Below are 22,280 nucleotides of genomic sequence, written 5' to 3'. Positions count from 1 at the left end.
CAATGGGCAATAATTGAGATTCAAGGGGATCAACTTTGCCCTGCCCTGTCGTTGGCTCTAACGGCACATGGTAGGTACTTTGAGGAGTTGATACCTGGGAGGCATCCCAAGTCAGGGGAGATGCTGGCCACAGGCCTGCTGCAGTCCAGGAGAGCTCAAGGGGTCTCACTTGAGGTCGCTGTTTATAGGGCCTGAGATAACTGACTTTTGTAAGGTACTCTTTCACTCCAGCCCAGCTCAAATGATGAAATGTTCTGGTGTCTTCCACTGGTTGCACAGGCCAAGAACTTGATGGATGTGCAAATTCTTTACTGTTGTCCCTTGACCACATCCCAGGTACAGGTGTACCAGGCTGCCAGGAGGTGATGGACTGTTATAACTGTTCCCCAGTGATAGGGAGGACAGAGCCAAGCTTGTCAAAGGGGCACGTTAAAGCTCTTTTTACTGCCCTTGTAGTCCTTTCTGCTTTAGATTGATATGTGGCCCAAGGCGGGGGGGGGGGGGGGGGGGGGGGATGCACCAAGCACTGAGCTGCCCAGCAAGGAGCAGGAGGAGGAATTACACCACCACAGAAGGAAAGTAATTTTCTGTCATCCTGAGATTTAAAGAAATTATTAGTAGCACAGGCTACAAAAGTTATCATCCCTTTTCACACTGGGATTTTAAGAGTTTTTAGGTTATTCTGGATCTCCAGGAATGCCAGTTAACATGATGCAGTGCTGCTGCTTAGGCAGATAGCCATTAGGTTCCTGACAGTGAGAATTTAAATGCCTGTATCTTGTATTATAGGAAGTTGCAATGCAGCTGTCTTTTTTTATGTGTTATGGCATATTGAACAAGCCAGGATCATCTTTTATGGAGTTGTAAGAAAGTTAGTAATAAGAAATAAAACTGGTAAAAAACAAAGAATCTGTTGCATGCTGTATACTTTGACTGTCCTTGCAAATTACTCATGATAACCTCATAAGTTTTTATCTAAATAAGAAAATTCAGTCTTTACTCGAGAGATATCCACTTTACTAATCTAATAAAACATAATGCATCTAATATGTTTTTGAACATGATCTTTCTGATTTGTTCAAGATTCTTTTATGTTTGAGTCACCTGCTTGTAAATAATTTGTGTTAACACCCATTTTAAATGCTCGTATAGTTGGTACACTAATGTTTTGTGTAGTTAATATAAGCATTTGTATCTTAAAACATTTATGGAATTCTGTAAACTACTTATTAATTACAGATGTGATTTCAAATTAATTTGAAATAGTAAACTCACAAATCAAGAATGGGCCTAACTTTAAGCTTATAGGGTTATTTCATCTGTCCAGAAGTGTTGCTTTTGAATCAGCAGAGGAACAGCCTACTTTCACTCTTGATTGTTTTAATAGGGAAGAAGGAAAATGAGGAACCAAATATACTATTGATAGTGCTTTGCACTTTATGTTTTAGTTTTTAAAACTTTAAAGTATTAATAATTAGTCCCAATTCCTAAAAATCAGGATGCTTCAGGACGTGCCAATAGATCAAAACTAAAGGGAACCCAGCTAGGGACAAAACCAAAATATCTTGAGAAAGAAATAGATTTTCACCTGCATTTCTTAAAATTTTACTAATATTTTTCTGCTTCTTACATTCCTCTGTTATTCTTGTAGCTTGTTTATGTATAATATTTCAGATAAGGGACACCATGAAAAATACATGTATCTTAAACACTTTGAAAGCAGCAGTGGACCTCCAGCCAGGTGACACATCGAAATAATTTTTAGTAGAGTAGCTGCATAAGCTTTTTTTCTTTGTCAAAATAACTAACTGTATAAGGTATCTATCAACACTATTTAAGACTCTTTGCCTAAAATGAAACTATAAAGTCAAAATGTTTTCTTAACATTTTTTCCAAGTAGAATTTATAGAAATGGGGAGTGGGGTCTGTCTGTTAATTACATACAGCGCGTTCACAAATAGCTAGAATAATACTTTGCTTAGGATATGTTTCTATTTAAATTATAGTTTAGGGATGGAATCCTGATTTCTTGTACCTCAGCATTTGTAGGGCATCTTCCATCACTGAAATTCTTATCAATACAGGTATCTTTTAGTAAATTGTTCTAGTTCAAGTGCTAATTAATTGGAAGAAATCCTATGGCCTGTGTTAAGCAGAAGAGAGGATCCCCACATTTGTTTCTTATATTACAATCCACAGATGAAATTATTGCTGTTGTACAAATGATGACTGTAATAAATACTTGTAGCTAAAGCTATATAAAATAAAGACAAATAAAACTGTTCTGATTGGGTAAGCTAAATAATCCAAGATACCAAACCTGAAAGGGATGTTGGCAAACAGATGTATAGCACTAGAAAGTAACTGTTGCCACTGGTTTGGCTCCATAATTCATTCATGTTCCTTCGTAAGGAACACATATTGAATTGCCTCATGTAAAGCAATTAATTTTACCGTCTCTTTCTTTAAAACATTAATCTTTACAGACTACTTTAAGAGGAATACGCTTAAGTAATGTCTTCATGTGGTTCTAATGTTTGCAGGTGTTGATAGTTTATTCAGGAAATAGGCACATGAGCTAGATGTTAACTTGTTCCACAGTGTTTAGTTGTAAATAGTTTGTGACTTTCAACAGAATTGTTATATTCAGGTCCTGGCTAATTTGATAGAAAACTAGAACTAAGTTCTAGTTATTACAGTCTTCATTAGATATTCTTCACCTACTCAGTTCTGTCATGAAGTTTAATTGTAGCATATGCACTATAGTCTAAAAACAACAAAGAATATTCGAGCAGTGTGTATAACACCCAACAGGAAAAAAATCCAGACATAGACATGTTCATGCAATATTTCAAGAACATTATTTACATTAATATTTCTCTTGTGTTCAGATATCCCTAAATAACAATGGGGTTTGATATTCCAATGCCTTTGCTATACTGTCACCAGAATCCAATGCAGTTTATGTACAATGTGTCTCCAGCCCAACTTCACTTTATTCTATATAAGTAATTAAAGCATAAAATAAAGACCAACTGATTTTAATTCAAAATATTTTGACTGATGAGGCTAGCAGAAACTATAGGTGAAACAGAAAATTTTTCTTTATTTAAATTAACCGAATCACACTTTTAAAAAACAGGTGAACCACAAGAATCTGTTTCAAAGGCATGTATGGTTCTTTCACTGTCTGCTAAGGATCGGTGGGGGGGGCTACTATACATTTTTGAAACGATCTTGTGTGGTATGTGGAGAATCTATCTTGAATAGGAAAAAGTTTAATGTAGTATAGTATCACCAAGACCCTGAAATGAAAAACTGTCCAGATGTATTGAACTGCTGTATAAGTCATTTGACTCTTAGTCATGCCAATTAGTAATTTAAAGTAGTTCCTCTACTCTTATGTCAGCCCTAGTGACTGTGCATACACTTCATTAAATAAATTAATAGCTTAAGTTTAATGTTGAAAATCCTCATAATGGAGTTCACCTTGGATTTCTGCCTTCCTAGAACTTCCTGGTATATAATCACTCAAACAGTTCATGTTGCAGGGGAAACAGTTAACATTAATATGCACAGACCCAGCTCATATCCCTCTGGGGAACTGCACAACCGTCTGCTGCAAAGACATCACAGGATACAGATAGCAGACTGCATGGATTGCTGCTACTGTAGATGTCTTTTACATGTCTTACAGAGCTGATGAGCTCCACATTTATATATAGTCCAGGGAGAGGAGTAAATACCTCCAGAGGCCAAGTGGCTCATAGTTTACATCCTTTGCTTGATCTGCTGGAGGCATCTCCTTTTATTCTTTGTCTATAGCTTTAGCCTGTGCTTCTTTAGGCACTTCAGGTCATCTAGAAATTACTTTGGTTGAATATCTGTCTAAATCTTCTTTTGTGCATTTCACAACTTAAAGCCATTATCTCAGCTATAACATTCCCTTGTGAACTGACAGAAAAACAACCCTACACTTTCTGAGAATACTGGCTAGCCAGAAGCTCCCTCAGAAAGGCTGGTCTGCTTTCAGTCACTGGAGAAGGATGGACAAAAGATGCATCTGGTCTTTGTATGTCAGTGACGACTTTTCATATTATTTCTGTTCAAAAATATCAAAAGATTAAGGGAGTAGTGAGAGGGGGGAAAAGAGTTGGATGGAACTAATTTGTGCTTGCTGATGGAGGGAGAAGAGGACTGTATATGAAGTCATGAGGCACCCTTGGCAGCTGTGGTTTTCATTGCTGGGGAGAAGAAATCCTGCAGAAGTTGAAAAGGAAGGGAAGGGCTTATCCAGTGGCTTTGCTCTGTTGTGAATATCCATTGAGGGCTACACAGGTCACAGATTCCTCTCTAAAAAGAGCTGCTTTGAAAGAGGACCTGACAGAACATCAGGCAGTCATTGGCTAGTACCAAGGAGGGTGGCCAGTCTATCAGGTGGCGGTGCCAAGAGGACAGCTTGCCATGATGGCCAGCTGAGGTAAGCAACATAAAGTAGCAGGGAGTACTGAAAGCACCAGAGGATTCTGGAGAAGGTTCCTTGCATCAGGAGGAGAGCTGTAATCACTCTAATGAAAAGGTAGACTTCTGATACGCATAACCTTAAGAAGGTAATCAACTTTCTCAGCAGCTGAGCTCATCCATGCTGGGACAACGCACTGTAAATTGGGTGTAAGAAAGTAGCTGTAACTTAGTAGTTCCTGAGAGCTGAGAGCAAAAGTCTGGTCCAGGACCACGGCTGGCGTGCCTTGAAGCTACTGGACCTGCTTCTCATCGGCTACTCATGTTCTCAAGTTAATGGTCCTTATGTTTCATCTTCCTCTTCTGTGAATTTGTGCGATTTCCATCGTTTCTGAGAGCCAGGACAGTATAGTTTATTTTGGTTGGATTATGAGAGGGAGTTCAAGCTGATGTTTGTTTTTTGTAAGAACTTAGAGAAACTGAACCCTACTGCCAGTCAGTGCTGTGCACAGTGCTGTTCTATGCTTGTCCATATTTAAGATTATCTGTATAAAAGAAAAAGGCATAGTATAAATTTAGTTGCAGTTTTGATGTCAAGGAATGAGCAATTAAATAATTAAATTAGAAAAACTGTTCATTGTTTTGACAAAAATGCAATTTATTCTCTCCCCTTCTGCATCTCTCCCCGCTCTCCACCAGGAATAGTGTTCTGGGAAAATTTTTCATACTAAAAATAGAAAAACAAAAATAACAAAGTAGAAGCAGAAGGATGTGTTCACAAACTTATCTTTTCTTTTTCTTAGAGCAATATTAGTGTAATAAAGATGATTTTAAGCCATCTGAGAGTTTTTACTAGTATTTCATAGAATGTAGCAGTCTAAATTATTTTAAGATTGTAGTATACTACTAATATTCAATGAGGTTTTTTGATCAGAGTTGTTAGAGTGTAGAGTGCTGTGATTTTCTGAAAAAATATACCTTTTCAAGATTTGCTAGTCAGAATATATTCTTTTCTAAAATGAGGTTCAATTTTTTGACAATGCCTTTTTAAATTATTCCATTATCTCTCTTATATTGCTTACATAATTCTATAAATGCTCACAGGACTTTTGCTAAAGACTTTTTGCTTAATAAATTCTGATTCAGGTCTTTACTTGGCACCTGTTGATTTTTTTTCAATTACATTTTATGTCCTGTTTTGTCCTTTGAATACATTGGACCATTTTGGCAACACAGGAATACCTTTTTGGTATCAGTCCATGTTTTTTACTATTCCTTATAGCAATCAATGGGATTCGTATTGTCATGTGCTGCTAAGAATGTATAATATCCACATTTCTGGCTGACTTGCTGTTAAGTGATCGATGCTGAACAAATTCTCAGGTCTCCTTTTAACTGGGTTCCACGTATCTCAATCAAATTGACAATCTGATTAGATTTTGGCAGAAGCACTTCATACTGGCATAAATCATTACAACCCCTACCTTCTCAAGATGAAAAATAGTCTTTCTTTCTTTCTGGCTAATTGACTGGTTTTTGTGAAGGCATCAAAGGACATCTTAATTTGTGTGTGGGATATATGACTAAGAGAGGGATACCTTTCATCCACTACAGTATGAGATGTCATTGTTTTCTCTTGAAGAAATTGTTATGTAATTTCAGTATTTACTGAAATGGAAGATGTTAATTAAAAATCTGAGTCTTACTTCAAAGCTTGCAAGTCTCAAAGTCAATATATTCTGTAAAAGTGAAAAGTCAATAATATATAAAGCAGTTTGTATTTAATTTACATAATGTAAAAATAAAACCTACTTCAGAGCAGTGCATAGTTTTCTAAGAATATGAATATCATATGGCTTTTTTTGTGGTGAAGCCTAACAATGTATAGAATTGTCTAGTAATCACTATTCTCTGATAGGTTCATTACATATCTGGATTGTCTTTAAGGGAATAACATTTTCTTATAAGCTCACATATTGTAAAAGGTAGTATTTGATAATGTGTAATAACAGTTTGGGTAAACAATCAAAACCCATAGGTAGCTTTTATTGTGGAAGAAAGAACATGCAGAACCTTTCTTATCTGGCTGTCCCATAAATCTATCAGAACAAAATGAAATTATTTAAGAGGTCATAGCTGAGCTTAAGATAACAACACAATTTTTGGTCATTTTCTTCATTCTTTAGCAACACCTAATTCTCTTCTGGTCCTTCATACTATATATCCAGACTTAGCTACTGGTGCCTGGGATTTCAGATAGGTCAGCAGGAAAATAATGGCTGATGGCCAGTAGTTAGTACTTCAGTCTGATTTTTCTCTTACCGTAGGACCTTGCTCTTGAAACATTTTCATGTTCTTGAAATAAACCTTGTTTTAAACCTTGTAAGACAAGCAAATGGAGAATATGCAGTAGCTGGGAAATTACACACTCGTTTAGTGTGATGATGGTTGTGGCAGTACGTGCTAGAGATCATAACCTAGAAGCAAATTTCAAAAAGGGAAAAAAGTAGACCAAAGCAGTCTCATATGGAGTCTCAGGTGATTTTGAGACTTTATTCATAATCAGGGTATTAGATTCAGCCTTGCTCTTTGGAAACCAATTTTTCTGCAGTACACTGTACTGGCTTGTGAATGGATTTATCAGAGGACTAAATATGGTCACAGGTGGACTTGAGCCTGCTTAGTCTGATGACACAACTGCAAGAATTTGGAGTAGCAGCATTCAAGTCAACTAGTGTTTGCTTTGTAACTCATGAGTTATTTGTCAGTCACTAGACAGATACATTTTCAACACTTTCAAAGTCACAAATATTTTCTTTTCCTGTAATTTAACAGTTTACTAAAAACAAGTGCTAAATGAACATCAGGGTGAAAGTTGTTAAGCAGAATTATCAACCAGGGGCCAGGGAGGTTTTTGCATGGGCTGGAACCTAACAAAGCATGAATATGCTTTGGAATGCAAGAAGGGAAAGTAGAGCTAGTGCAGAAATGCAAGAAATTAAAAGAAAAAAAACAACAACTAAATATGAATCTAAGCAAATGGCGCATCTGAAGAAAAAGCAAAAGAAATGGAGTTGTTAGGTTTAAGGAGAAGGAGAAGGAAAGATGTGAAAACTGGCTTCACGTTTGTAAAACTACAAAGTGAAAAGGGCAAATTGTTCTTTGCATCTGTTATGAACAAGACAATAAAGCTAACAGCTTTAACTCCAACAAGGAATATGTAGGTGGCATACAATTTCTGCAGTTTTTTGTTGATAAGTTGCTGCTTGAAGGCATTTTCATTTATGCATACTAACTGTAATTCCCTTTCTCAAAGCAATTCTTTTGAAAAACTTGGTTCCCTCTTTCCACCAAAGCACTGGAATTATTGTCAAAATTAGACAAAGGTAAAATTTATCCCTGTACAGATGGATGTAGCTTACATCATACTTAGCCTATATCGTACTTAAGTCTTACCTGAATCAGCAAAACAAGATTTCTGCAAAGGGTAACCTTATTCTGGATTCATGATTCAATAATAATTTTCCCCATAAATTAGGATGTGAAGAATGCATATTTCACCTGTGTTCAATCCAGTGTGATGTGATACGTAAGGCCAAAAAAAAATAATTCTGCTCACTTGAATGAATTAAATGTTACATGTTCTGACACATGATTAGATACTTGGAAAACTGCAGAACTATCCAAATACTGTGTGGAATCTGTTTGTTGAGATTACCTTACAGGGAAAAATTACAGAAAGTATGTGAAATTTGTATAAATATTGAACAATTCCTTTAATTGCAAGTGGCAAGTGTTCTACTCAGAGGACTTTACATGACTGAGAGGACCGAATTAATGGAAGTTAACCAGCACCCCTCTCACTCCTTTATAATTAATTCAGAAAGATTGCTGTACTGTAACAATAAAAAATTGAAATATCTGTGTTCTTAAATACTGTTTATACATTTGCGGGGGAGGAACATGCTAAGGATAAAAATCATTGCATAGCTGTTAAATCAAGTTTGCATATAAAAACTAGAAATAGCCTGCTTGTGGAACTGAATGATAGATATAATAATGTATGGCATACCAAGCAAAATACCCGCTTTTTGTCAAAATTCATTAGTCTATACCATAAAAATCAGATTAAGTTTCAGTCTTTGTAAGTAGCATGCATTTGAGTAGATTTTAGTGATAAATGTGTTTTTATCTCATATAGGTTTAGTTTTGCTTTAATGTATGTGATATATAATAACTATAATATCGAAGAAACCTGAATCTGCTCATTCATCATCTGTGAAAACCTTTAGGTATTATCACAACAAACTCTCATGACGTCTTTCAAAGCTAATGTAGCACTGGTTCATCACATTGTAAGAATAATATTAGTGTAGGATTCAGTGTGTTTGTGTTACAATACTTAAGAGCATTGCCAAGTGCATCTATCTAGTCTCCTACTCTCCCAGATAGCAAAAAACTGAATGTTTTCTTGTGTTATTATACATTTCTGTTGTACAAAACACTAATCCTGTTGATGTCCATTAACTTTTGTTTCTTGAACTGGAAAAATTGCTTATTCTAAGAAAGGAAGTAAGAAAACCTAACTTGGGAGTCTTGGATACTATCATAGTGCAATTTCCATACTCATGGAGATAACATGACTTAGTTCAGTGCTCAAGTGCTACAGCTTTTTTTTCCTGACCTTAATATAAGCAGGCAAGATGGCCCTGTTTTGTTTCACGTTCTGTTTTATGATTTTTATGGAAATGATTCCCCAAACCTGCACATTCTTCAGAATGCTGTGCCTGCCGGGCAGGCTTTTCTCGAGTTATAAAATGGAAAGAACAATTATTTCAGCTACAAAAGTGTTAAAAAATATTGATATGATATTCAGTCACTTCTTTTGTTTTTCCTTTCCAGGATTACTTACTGCCATCTACCTTTCCAGAGTAAATGGCTTTACGTTGGAACAGAGAGAGGAAATACACACATTGTAAATATTGAGTCCTTCATTCTTTCTGGATATGTTATCATGTGGAACAAGGCAATAGAACTGTAAGTGAAGAATTTTTTGCATTTGTGTCTGTAGTCATTTTCATAGCTGTCTTAATTTTTAAGAGTAATTTGTTTTTACAAATATTTTGAAAACCTTTTATCTTAATGAATGCATTTGTAGTATTGTTTTTTACAGGACATTAGGAATTCGGATTTATGATAGAGACCATGTAATTGTATTTTATATAAAATACAAAAGTTGTTTGGCAATCTGTTTAACTGTGAAGTTCCATGAAATAAAGATAATCATTAATCTTGCAAATTAAGATTTTGCTATTTTTATGAGGGTAGCGTGATCACCATCCCCTCCAAACATTCAATGAAGAGAATAATAGAGTGTATTTGCCCTAAGACTCTATGTAGAACTTCATTGTACTATAGAATCATTTAGATGAGAAGAGACTGGAGGTCTCTAGACCAAGCCTGCTGCTCAACACAGGGCTGATTTCAAAGTTAAATCAGGCTCATCAGTGCCTGATGAAGTGATAGGAAAGGTAATAAGTGTCTGTTAAATAGCAGTTCTCTGACAGGCTAGCACAGGTGCCTGTGTCATGGATATGAAATGGAGTGAGACATACAAAAATCTGACCGGGATAAATCTATGCTTCCTGAAAGTAAAAGCCTCAACAGAAATGCGGAAATTTTTTCTTTGCTGTTTCCTCTGTGACGTTCCAGCAAGAGGAACTGTTGCAGGCAAACTCATAGTATTCCACGCAGTTTCTGAGACATCTCCTTCATGTATTGAGGAATATATGTAACCTCTGGTAGTAAACTGAAATTCATCAACCTTGCTGTGCAAGAAGCTACCTCTCTAGAACCATTTAGTAAACAAGCAGCCTCTCCTAATGATCTTCTTTATATTGCTTATGCAGGGGTATACCTAGATTTTCTGAAATTTTTCTTCTATAAATTGTGAAAGGTTATGACAACATAATACAGATAGGCTTGGTCACCTCAAGTACTCTGAGATGCTGCATGGTTACCATAATAGTTCCTTCTTTTAAAAAGCTAGTCTGCCATGTACTCTTTTGGTGACAGTTGAGCACAGGTATTCATTCATTCATTCCTGCTTTTCGTTCTATCAGTCTTACAAGTGTAACTTGATCCCTGTAAGTGGTGTGCTAGTCTAAGGCGGCTGTATCCTGTCTATTCAGTCTCGTTATGTACTTCTTGATATGGTATGTGTATTACACAGGTAGACAAGGAATTCTGTGTGTCTCCAGATAAATTTCTCTGTATTAGAGTAAGAGGCTGGTGGGGATGATGGTGATGTTTGCCACAGCAGTTGCCTTTACTGCTGAAGTTCAAACTAGGTGACTTTTCTCACTAAAGTAATTTGAACTCTCTCTGGTAACAAACTATGATGTCTGTTCCAGTGATATTGCTTTCTTGCAGGAGAAATCTAGCTTAGATTAGCTTTTAAGGGGAATGTTATTAACTCTAAATGTACTTCATGAGGATGGGCTTATGATAGTAGACTTTCCTTTAGAATTGTACTGAGACATATTTTTGAGAGAACAATTTTATTTGGGGCCATGGATATGTTCTTATTTGATTATATTTTTTAATCTTCACATTATTTTCACACAATCGTCACATAATTTCCACACTTTTGTATTATAGAATCATACAATAATTCATATTGGAAGGCCTCTCTGGAATTTTCTAGACCAACTTCTGTCTCACAGTAAACTCATCTATGAGACCAGGTTGTTCAGGGCTTTATAAATTCATAGGGCCTGTTGATGTTAGGTACTTTCAAAGATGAACTGAAATAGGAAAATGTACGTAAGTGAAACTTCAGGTACAGCTTCAGCCTTACCATGAACAATGTAAGTAACTGTGCTCATAACATCGTTTTTCATTCTTAGATTGTATCATTTCAGAGTGTGGGATTAGTCTGAAGATGTTACTATTCTCTGTAAAGCTTGGAAGGAGAGGGGTTTACCTTCTGTGCAAGCATATTTGTATCAAATTTATTGGCAAAGAAAGACCAGTAAAAGTGGTTGCTGTGCTGCTATATTCAAGTCCTTAGTTCAGATGGAGGGTTTATAAATAGAATTTTGAGTGTGTCAGATCTGTGTGTACAGACAAGCCTGAAGGAGAGTTCCTTCCTCTTTTGTGCAATTTCCATCCAGTTTCCAAAATTGCAGACTAAGTCTACCAACATAACTTGACTTTCTTTCAAAATCCCTCCTCATTTTTTTCACTGACTTGAACTTACTTCTAATGAAATTGCTGTGAATTTTCATAATGTGGATTTAATCCAGCTGTCATTAAGATTTCAAGGCTTTACAGTGAAAACTGATAGGAGATTTAACTGATTAATTTTTTAAAAACCTGAAATGCTTTGACTCTGGAATGTTAAACCATACATTACCATACCTTAATCACTGTAAAGCCAGATTACAGCTCATTTTGTAAGAGTACAAAAGAAACAAACAAAAAAAAAACAACCAAACAACGAAACAAAAAACCCCAACAGCTGAAATTCTGGTTCTCCTAGTTTTGCAGAACATGGTTGAAGAGGGCCTCCATATACATTGCTAATGCTATGGCCAAGGTAGCCCGAAGAGGTCAGAATACATGTCTTGTCATTTCCCCCTTTGGAAAACACCTACAAGTTGCATTCTAGAATTTCATGGACAGAGTTTGTCCCTCTAGGGTCATGATAACGTTGCTCACTAAATAATACAATAAATGGTGTTGCATAGGTATATTCCAACAATTCATTTCAGTCTATTCATGAACTTACCAAGGTTTCAACCCCACAAAGAGTTTTGTCACAATTCTTGAGATTAGTTCATTCCAGAAAGCATAACTCTCATCCTCAGAAAAAAACTTCATCAGTCAGTGAGGCTCATCAAATAATGGCAAGAATTATTTTTCTAACAGGGATTCCATTGCAGTGAAAGACTGAGGTGAAGAGGTTTATAGTTTAAAGAATTGAAGGAGAAACAGGTTTGGATGTAATATTTTTGGACTTTGCATATGATGCAAGAAATCTGATAACCTTGTCCAGCATGGCTACTTGGACTACCAATCAAAGTTGGCTTTTGATTTGGTCTTTTTTGTGCTTTTTTTTGTTACCGTTTGTGATTTATGTTGCCTACTTTTGTATCAAAATATACTGAAAAATCTGTAAAACACTATATTTTGGAGTGATAGTGGTTTTTTCATTATGATCCGATACATGTCAAAAAGATAGTTGCAATACCTATTTTATCACGGGGATTATTGTCTTCTCATATAGGAGACATGATCCAGCTTGCTTAAACAGTGTGTAATATTAGTGAGAAATTAAGGCCTGAATATACTAATAATGGAAACAAAACATGAACATTTTTTTTGAATTTATTTTCAGTACTGAGGCATAACTGATTCCAAAAGTTACAGGAAAAATTTATTTAAATTGTGTGCACAGTCTATGTTTCAGTGGACCTGGCCTTGTCCAGAGCTGAGAAATAGCATTAGAATATGGGGAGTTTTAGAAACATTTTCACTAGCAATTCTTGTCTCAGGCATTTCTGTCATCTCACACATTGTCACTACCTCAGACCACACTGAAGCATCTTTTCAGTTAAGAATGAAGAATAAGTCAAAACATTTTCACTTATCATTTCTCTGTCATGTAGCAGAGCTAGTCCCTTGCCAGAGGTGTTCGAGGCTCATGATACTGTTTGGTCTTCTGTTCTCTAATAAGCAAACAGTTTCCCTCTTTTCCTTCAAAATGTTTGGAAACAAGTCTGCAAGACCAATGAGCCCAGCATGTCTCCGTTTACTCCAATTACAGTGAGATTGATTTTTCTCAGCCTGGAGATCATACATTTGGGAAGGTCATCTGGTGTTGGGAAGCAGATCTTAATATGAGTCCACTGAACTCTAAAAAAGGGAAATCTGCATTGTAAGCCCCCTCCCCAAGCATGCAGATTACAGCATTTGAACACCTTGCTAACTAAAATTTGTCAAAGTTATTTATGGGATTTGGAGTATCAAAGAACGGGGCAAATTGGAACTCAGTTATGACAGAGCCATAACGTGTTCTTTCCTTTCTTATCCCTTCCCTTGCTCATCCCCATTTCCTAGATGTGTCTCAGAGCCAGCAGTTCCGCAGCAGTGAAGGAAAGCATACAGGAGAAGTAGCAGTCAAGGAGCAACTGCTACCCTCTCCGTGCATGAACCTAAATGGAAATAGGTCCTTGTATAAAGAAAGTGCAAGTTGAAAGGCGTCCTTCTTCTAGACATTTAGAAATCGTGCCTAAGACCGAGTTGCATCTTGAGGTTGAATTGATTCTTACTCCAGTTTCCAGCTTAGACCCACAGTATGTGAATGATTGATGTATCTAACTTACTCATTCTTTTTAATTTCTCCGTGACTCTACCAATGCAAAGAAAATCTTAAAATCCCTGGTGCGCTGCACCTTTGTGGAGAATAGAACTGCAGATGTCTGACTACTGGCAGTACAGAAGTATCTGCTTATGCACATGTTTTTCTCAGCACTGTCACATTCAGTCAACTCCAGCTCTGTAACAATGACTAATACAGATGGTTTTGTTTTTCTTTTTTTTTTTTTTTTTTACCCTCTCCTAACTCCTTCTACCACTTTCTACCACCAGATTATTGTTCTTCTCAGAAACCATTACAGTGCTTCTGTAATTGTGCAGGCTATTTTTTCCAATGGGAAAATTGTTTTCTCTTTGTTTGATTCTATTTTGTCATTCATTGCTTTTACCTGCTCTAAAGATTGTTTGTCATTTGAAGCTCTTACAGCAGCATGTAAGTCACTATGTTTCTTAGAGTGCATAAAACTTCTCAGAAAGGTGAAGGAATACATCATCTATGTATTTTCCTGGGTCCAAATTATAACATTGCTGAAGACTTCTTTTTAAGCTTTCTAAATTTAGAATAAAATATTTAAAGAAAAGCTTCCATCCTTACAAGTATTTTGAAGACTCCTGTTTTACAGCAAATGTTTTCTTCATTTAAGTTCTGTTCTTCTGAGTAAGAGTCAGGTCTTAGAGCATATCAGGTCACTCATCTCCTAAAATGAACAGGCACAAAATAAATTAATACCTGCTGCTGTCAGGAATAACTTCTGATGAAGTGCAAAACAGCTCGAAGTATCATTAGTTTCTTAACACACTTCTAGTTCTGTACAGCTGTCATGGGAACCTTTTGTTCCATTTTTCAATTCTTCTGCAGTCTGTTTTTGTGGGCTTAAAGGTCAATAAAGGCTATGAAATGTTGCAATCTTTTGTATCATTAGCTCACACTTTTTTCTTGCTCAGTTGAAGGTAGCTTTTGCTTCAAGCATTTTTTACTGCAAATCATTGCTGATATTTTTTGGACTTGACCTTCATTTTTTTTCATTCTGCTGTGTATGGACTTGGCTTTGTGTTTTATCCTTTTCACGTCTTTCCAGAGCTTTTATTTTCTCAGTCATTCTCAGTTGTGTCCCAGCTAGTATTTGGGATTGAAGAATTCTCCGCTCAACTATTTCACTTATGTCTTATTTTCACCTACTGTTTCTTCTTTATTTTCCCCTTTCTCAAGGGATAGGATCTAGTTAGTTTTTACAGTCTCCTAATGCCAGCCTGAAGGAATGCCTATACACAAGTGTCTGGCATCAACAGTAGTGTGTTTTATTCATGATAGCTTCAAATGTGGTTGGTTTCCCAGCATCTCTTCATCCTTCCCAGGAGCTGTTGGATCTCTGCTTTTGCTTTTAATGTAATTCAACAGTGTTTTTCTTTCTTTGTAGGCTGTTTCACAATGACAGCATACAACTTTCTGGTCTCCTTGACAACTCTATTGCAGTAGCAATGAGAGGAAACAAAACATTTTGTATATACTAAAGCTACATGAGGCAAAATGTTTCTGTGTGTACATGTTTCCACATTCAGTCTAATTTACTGTATGAAAGTAGTAATTATTGTATCTGTAGGTCTGATACTGTTTCATGAGTTCTGTAAACTAATATTATTGATATAATATAGTTAGCTAAATAATTGCCTCATTTAATCCTACTTGCAGTGCGGTCATGATGTCTACTATTAGGAGAAATTTACTGTAAAGTCTAATTCCTGGCACTCCTTTTACAAGCAACACTTCTCTAGGGCTCCAGAAACATTGCTGTTATTTCTATGTATACATACTTTCCTTGAGGAGACAAGAAGATGCAAGAAGTAAGGCACTGATCTGATCTGACTTTGGCAGTCTATTTCTGATCTTAGTATGGCACAAAGGACTAGCTTTGGGTTCCTAGACACAGTCCTGCACTAGGAAAGAGATAAAATCACTTCAGGAGAAGCAAGCAAGACGTACTGCCAGAGAAGATCTATCATGTCTCTTTTTCTGTATCCACCTGTAGGGCAGGTTCAGGGCAACAAGTGAAAGACCATGTAGAATCAAGAAAGTTACAACCCTTTTACACAGTTTTCTTCCCTGCTCCATCTGAACTGGTGCTATTTTTGTATCAGCATATCATCTCTCATACACCTCCCCCAAGATGGCGTATCCCATCCCAAACCAAATCAAAAGCTTTGTGCTACACCTTGTGAATATTCCTTTCATGTTTAGTCCAAAGAGGAATCAGTTTTGATGCAAATACTTTACCTTATATGTATAAAAAACAATGTTTCTTGGAGCTCCAGAAAGGCAGTGCAGGGGGACTGCCAAGGAGAAGGCTCTACAATTCCAAAAAGCTTCAGGAATATCTGTTGTCATCACCCCAGAAACTCTGTGTGTGATCTTATCTGTGATGGCACGTCTGAAATGAGTTTTAGGATATACAGCTAATTGAAAAAGATCCTTTCTTATTTCCTGACACAGTTAGTGTTATGACTGACAAACTTAATAGACTCTGTTTCCTCTAGCCTATATATAATCAAAGCTGGGAGCTGTTAAGCGATCAAGGTATTTGTGGTAGGTGGGCCCTGGGAGACCCCCACACACCTGCTCTCTAACTCCCCCTCCTCAAGAAGACAAGGAAAGAAAATAAGATGGAAAATTTCGTGGGTCAAGATAAAGACACTTACCAGTTACTGTCAATGGGCAAAACAGACTTGATGAAAATTAGTTTAATTTACTGACAGTTAAAATAGAGGAGAATGGTGAGAAACAAAGACAAAAACTAATTCCTAGGCTCAATTTCACTCTTTCATTCTCAACTCTTCTACCCTCACCCTCTCCTCCCTCCTTGAGTAGTGCAGGGGGATGAGGAATGGGGGTCGTGGTCAGTCCATTACCACTCCTCTCTGCTGCTCCTTCCTCCTGCTCCAGCACAGGCCCTTCCACAGGCTGCAGTTACTTCAGGAAATACCCACCTGTTCCAGTATGGGGTCTTTCAAAGGCTGCAGGAGAAATACCTGCTCTGTTGTGGTCTTCTCCACAGGCAGCAGGAGCATCTCTGTTCCAGCACTTGGAGCACTTCCTCCCCTCCTCCTTTGTTGACCTCACTGTTTGCAGGCCTGTTTCTCACACTTTTTTTGCTCACTCTTAAATTTGTTTTCCCTGAGCCACCAGCATCTTGGCTGTGGGACTCAGATGTGCCCTGCAGTGAGTCCATTGGAGCTGGATGTGTCTAGGATAGGGCAACCCTGACCTCTCCTCACAGAGACTCCTCCTGCAACTCCCCACTGCCAATGCCTTGACACCTACATCCAATATTTGACATAAAAGAGCTAACAAGAATGGAACCAAAGACTGGTGGTGTACATGTGAAAGCATCTTCATTGCATCTTTTGATAGAGTGACATATCTGACAGATTAAAATAATAACATTGGAAGAAAATGGAAGAAACCAGACCAAGTCAGTTATAATATGAAACAATTAAACTATTAAAATACTGCTGAAGAGTAAGATAATATAAATATTAAGAGAATACTTATATCAAATATAGAGGAAAGACAAAAAAAAAATCTTACCCATTTAGTGTACAGACCACTTGCTGGTAATGTATATGAAGCTCTTAACAAAACTAAAAAAACAGCTAGGAATATAATAATAAAAAAATAATGCTCCTAAAAGAAAGAAAAAACACCTAATATCCTGAAAAGCAAAAAGAAATTTTATTATGGTTTAATAAATTCCAGGATCTTCCAACTATCACTTAGAATAGATTCAAGAGAGGAATGGAGGAAGTAGGAAAATGTATTGTATTAGTGAAGGTTACCCCTTTTATCTGAGATCTTAGCATGGAAATCTGAGACTATGCCCCTGCGAGAATATGATAAAAATAAGACTGGTAGTAAAAGTTTTATATTGTTTACAACTAGTTTGTGTGATAATGAAAGTATAATTAACCTGAAGTTAGGTGTAATGTCGAGTGACTACAGCTCATGTAAGTGTTTGCTTCTACCCAAAGACGAAAGGATACATTATTTGGTAAACAATGACATGTATCTGAAAAAGAAAATGGTGGTTGCACAAATTTATCTAAATTGTTCTTGACTTTTAAGATTGGTAGGTACAAAGAGTAGCCTAGACGGGATCAAACTTTAGCTTAGAAAGACAGTATGCTCTTTCCCTTTCTCCCTCCATTTCCCCCAATTTTGCCAATATTCATGGTTAAGTACTAATACTGGTATGGCCAAAAAAAACAGTTTAGATAGTGGTTGGTTCAATGGACTGGGTTAACTGCCCAAACCAGTATGCCTGTTCAGCCTACGTGTGCTCCTTCCACATTTTGTCTGCTGCCAGCTTAGTCATGCCTGATGTTTGTTTGGCTCTGCTCCCTCTTCTGTCATCTGTCAGTGGTTCTTATGCTGCCTTTTCTTTTCACGGTTTTTCTTCTTAGACTTTCTCCTTTGCCTGTCAAGGACCTAGTACTTTCCCTCAATATACTCACTCATATCGGTGAACTTATGTCAGAAACAAAGTTCAAGCAGCCTAGAATGTCCCAAGATGTCATAGTCACTCCCTGGGGATAGATGTAAAAGACATGTGTCGGTCTAAGCACTGCTTGCAAAGATCCTCACCTCACCTCTCAGTTCTCCATCACTACCTACCCACCCTGCCTGCTCCAAGGTCTGGTGCTGTGAAAATTATTTTTTTATTCCAGTATAGGTTAGTCAGAAACAAAGCTCAGCCAGAGGTGTCCCCTCTGGGGAGTGCTTGGATAGGAATGACAGCCAGATCTCCTGCTAACTGCATCTCTGCAAAAATTGTTGTGTACCATGTCTCAAGACAAATGGGTACTTGCTGCTAGCACCATTAAAGATAGTCTGCACAGAATATTCTGTATAACCCAGCTGTCCACTGCTTTCCTGCTGATCTCAGTTCTGTGCTAGGGTATGTTGCAAAATGCTCTTGCAGGAGCCTTGCTCACTGAGACCTCATGCAGAAAAGTAACATGCTGTAGGCATCTGTGGAAACATGATCTGCCAAAGCTGAAGATGGTGGTATGGGATCATCTCATGGAGAAGGGTCACCAAGGAGAGGGCTTGCCCCATTGCCACTAGCTTTGCGTCTGCAGCTAGCGGTAATGTTAAAATATACGCAAAGGGGAGGGATATAGTCTTGGAAGGTTGTCTGGCCTTTAGGTGACTTGAAGTTTTCTTTCTCTTTGTCCTGCTATAAACTTAGTTTGAAGCATCTCAGGATGTCTGCAAGAATTTTTCATTGTCTTTAGCTCAGAGATAAATAACAGACAAGGTCTTTGCCACTCCGCTTTGGCCCAGCTTTGGTGCATGACCAAATAGCTGAAATATTTAAAAGATTCTATGGGCAAAAAATAGAGGGCAGAGGAAAGTGTGCATACTTTCAAGAGTGTTGGAGCATACTGTTTTGCAAAGGAGGAGTCTATGAGGATATGGATTACTCCATAGTATTTAAATGTTTGAGTTGCCTGAGTATTTTTGCATACCACTCTCAGTCTTGCTTTGGAGTCTGACCTGGTAGAACAGAGGCTACTTTTGCTACAGTGAAGTATTTAAGACAAAAGAAAAGGAGCACCATTAATTTAGGAAAGTCCTTTGATCAGTTTGGCTGGAGGACCTTATTTTGGTTTGTTTCTTTAATTCTCTTGCAGATTGTTTTAAAAACTGGAGCCTAGGTAGTTTTAGGTATGGCTTCCAGATGAATCCTTAACTTTATGGGCCCTGTAAATCTCTGCCATATTTTTTTCTTGGTGACCTTTTGTTAACCAAGACCAGCCATGCAAGTCTGGATCCTAAGCTGCTCTCCCAAGGGACATGTGCTCTGACCCCAGAACCTGGGTGGAAGGAAGGTCCTGTTCTGTCCAGGCATTCATTAGCCTGAAGCTCTGTGGACTGGTGCTTGTCTTCTTGCTCTGTATGACTGCCAGGGCCTAGAGATCTGGTCAGAAAAGATGACAATTGGAAATTCTTCATCTGTCCATTCAGTTTCCTATGATTTGCATTTGCTGTCAGGTGCTGGACTTCAATGACTTAAGCAGTGGTCCCTGTCTTAAATTGCATACTGTGTTGTTGGTAAATGTTACAAAAAAGAGAGGAAGAAGAAGACAGCAAGAACAATAAGTGATCTTTATAGAGGCTTGTGAAGACTCATGGGATGGGTCTTTTGGCTGAATAGCTTCGCTGAACATGCATTGTGGGTGTAACTGTATTAGTTTGTCTGAAGATGTCATAAGGCTTTACAAAATAGACAAAGGCAAGATGCTCCATTTCTGAAACCCCACTGCAGTAACACTAAGAAGCTACCTGGTAGAGCAGTGTAGGTAAGATTACTGAAGACCTGTCATTAATGAGACTGGAACTTGATGAGTCCTGTTACCACTATTTGAAATTAATCTAGTGGAGACTTTTCAAATTCTTGGCAAATTAGCCTTGAAATTGAGCAAGTGAGGAGGGACGGCAGATAGAGAGGGAGTGGAGAATAGAAAAGTAAAAAAAAAAAAAAAACACGTTAGAAATGAGAGAGGGAAAAAAATACTATAATGGGAGGAATAGTGAGATTTAAAAAAAAAAAAAAAAAAAAAGAAGAAAGGATTCATCAGCAAATGAGAATCTTTGCCTATAATGGCAAAAAGGAAATAGAGGAGAATTGAAAACATATGGATAACTTTCAGATAGTTATCTTCCCCATTTGGACGTTTTAGAGTTCTTTTTAAACTATTGGAGGTACATGTTAGCACATCTAGAAATTAAGGTAAGCATCTAGCTCTTCATACAAAAAAACATTCACAGATTTGGATTGGTTTTTGTCTTGCAGATCCACAAAGACTCACCCTGGGCCAGTTGTACATTTAAGTGACAGCCCAAGAGATGAGGGAAAAGTGAGTACATCTAATGGTATAAATCACTGCAACATTTCATAGCCTTTATTTGCCTTGATAGCTCTTTCTTTTTGTTTGCTCACTCATTTTATCTTCTGCTTTCTTTCTGTATTTGCAAGGTCACTTTTACTGTTTTACAGCTTTTTACAATTTTAGTAAGAATCTGTGATACAGACAACATACTGTACTTTGAAACCTATAGTCAATCAAAATTGTTCCTGATTAAATAAACATTACTTAAGTAAGAATTGGCTAAAAACTGTATAATGACTTCAGTACTTGGATAAACATGCTATTATGGAGATATTATAGTAAGTTTTTATAAGATAATAAGTATTTTCTTATGTAAGAATAATGATGATAGTAACCCGTGTTTGGAACTTGCTGCTTTTTGTGAGCAAGAGTTGAGAATAGCAAAGAGCTTGTCAGCAAGTGAGAGCAAAACATATAGTTAGAGCATTCAGGTCATGATTAATACTGTCAGGAGGGAAACTCAGTGTTGACTTTATTTGCATGAAATTTGGTTGCCAGAATACCAGTTTTATTAGAACTTTTTTATTTATGTGTTGATACTGATTTTTTGAAAATTTTGCCTGTGTGGAAGGGGCATTCAACTATCTCATAATTTCTGAACACTTTTGCCAGTTGCATTTTAGTGTGTTCTTATAAAGGACTGCGTCTTGCAAATGCTGTATCTATTTGATAGTGTGCCTCACATAAAAGCTGATGGTTATTGGAAACTAGCAGCAGTTTGAACTTCTGACACTGATATGGGGGAGATTATGCTGAAATTAATATGGCAACCTAAAAAATCACTGATAACTACATCTGAATTTCATCTGCATATATATATATATATATATATATATATATATATATATACACACACTATCTATGGCAAAATACCTAACAAAAATAAAAGTTTATTGATAAGGTGCATTGTCGGCTGGCCACAACAGAAGCTGCTGCTGACCTACCTAAAGCACACTGTGTAGGGAAAAAGAATTGAATATTAAAAGAAAAAATGGTCTTGTGAGTGAACATCTCTTACAGGAATGTGATGCACTGTGTCCATACAGAAACCTAAAATATTTTGACTTCAGCAGAAAAAGAGAAGATGAAAAGGTCCCAGGAAAGGGAGTTAGAGGAGAACTTGTTTGTAAATACAATTGGTTGTTGTTCAGAGGGCACATTGGAGACATCTGCGTACCAATGAAGCACTAACCTAATAACAACAGCAATAGCAAAATCAGAGGGATCCCTATGAAAAACAATTAGAAATTTATAGGGAGAAAGAGTAGAAAATGTAAGCCATACTGAAACCATCCCAGTGCAGCTGTTTATATCATTGATAGACTGAGAGTAGTGTAAAGAACAAATTGGTGCTAACAAAATAATTGCAGATTTGCAGAATGTGGAATTGATAGTGTTTGATGTTTACAGGAAGATATCAGTAAAAGGTGTACACAGATGTAAGAGAAGATCCAAGCACTAAATCGAAAGATATAGCTTTAGATCAAAAA

At 37.1% G+C, this 22,280-nt stretch overlaps 1 protein-coding gene across 1 annotated transcript in view; it reads left to right on the top strand.

The window, feature by feature from the left end:
• STXBP5L (syntaxin binding protein 5L) overlaps positions 1-22,280 on the top strand; it is a 202,229-nt gene that overhangs the window by 91,182 nt on the left and 88,767 nt on the right. The window contains exons 5-6 of the mRNA XM_074900267.1: positions 9,364-9,498; positions 20,694-20,757. Coding sequence (XP_074756368.1) covers positions 9,364-9,498; positions 20,694-20,757 — 199 coding nt within the window. The remainder of the gene's footprint in view (positions 1-9,363; positions 9,499-20,693; positions 20,758-22,280) is intronic.

This window comes from Athene noctua, chromosome 1 (genome assembly GCF_965140245.1).
Source record: "Athene noctua chromosome 1, bAthNoc1.hap1.1, whole genome shotgun sequence".
In the NCBI taxonomy this organism is placed as follows: Eukaryota; Metazoa; Chordata; class Aves; order Strigiformes; family Strigidae; genus Athene; species Athene noctua.
Note: the sequence above shows the minus strand (reverse complement) of the source record. Positions and strands in the feature narration are given on the sequence as shown.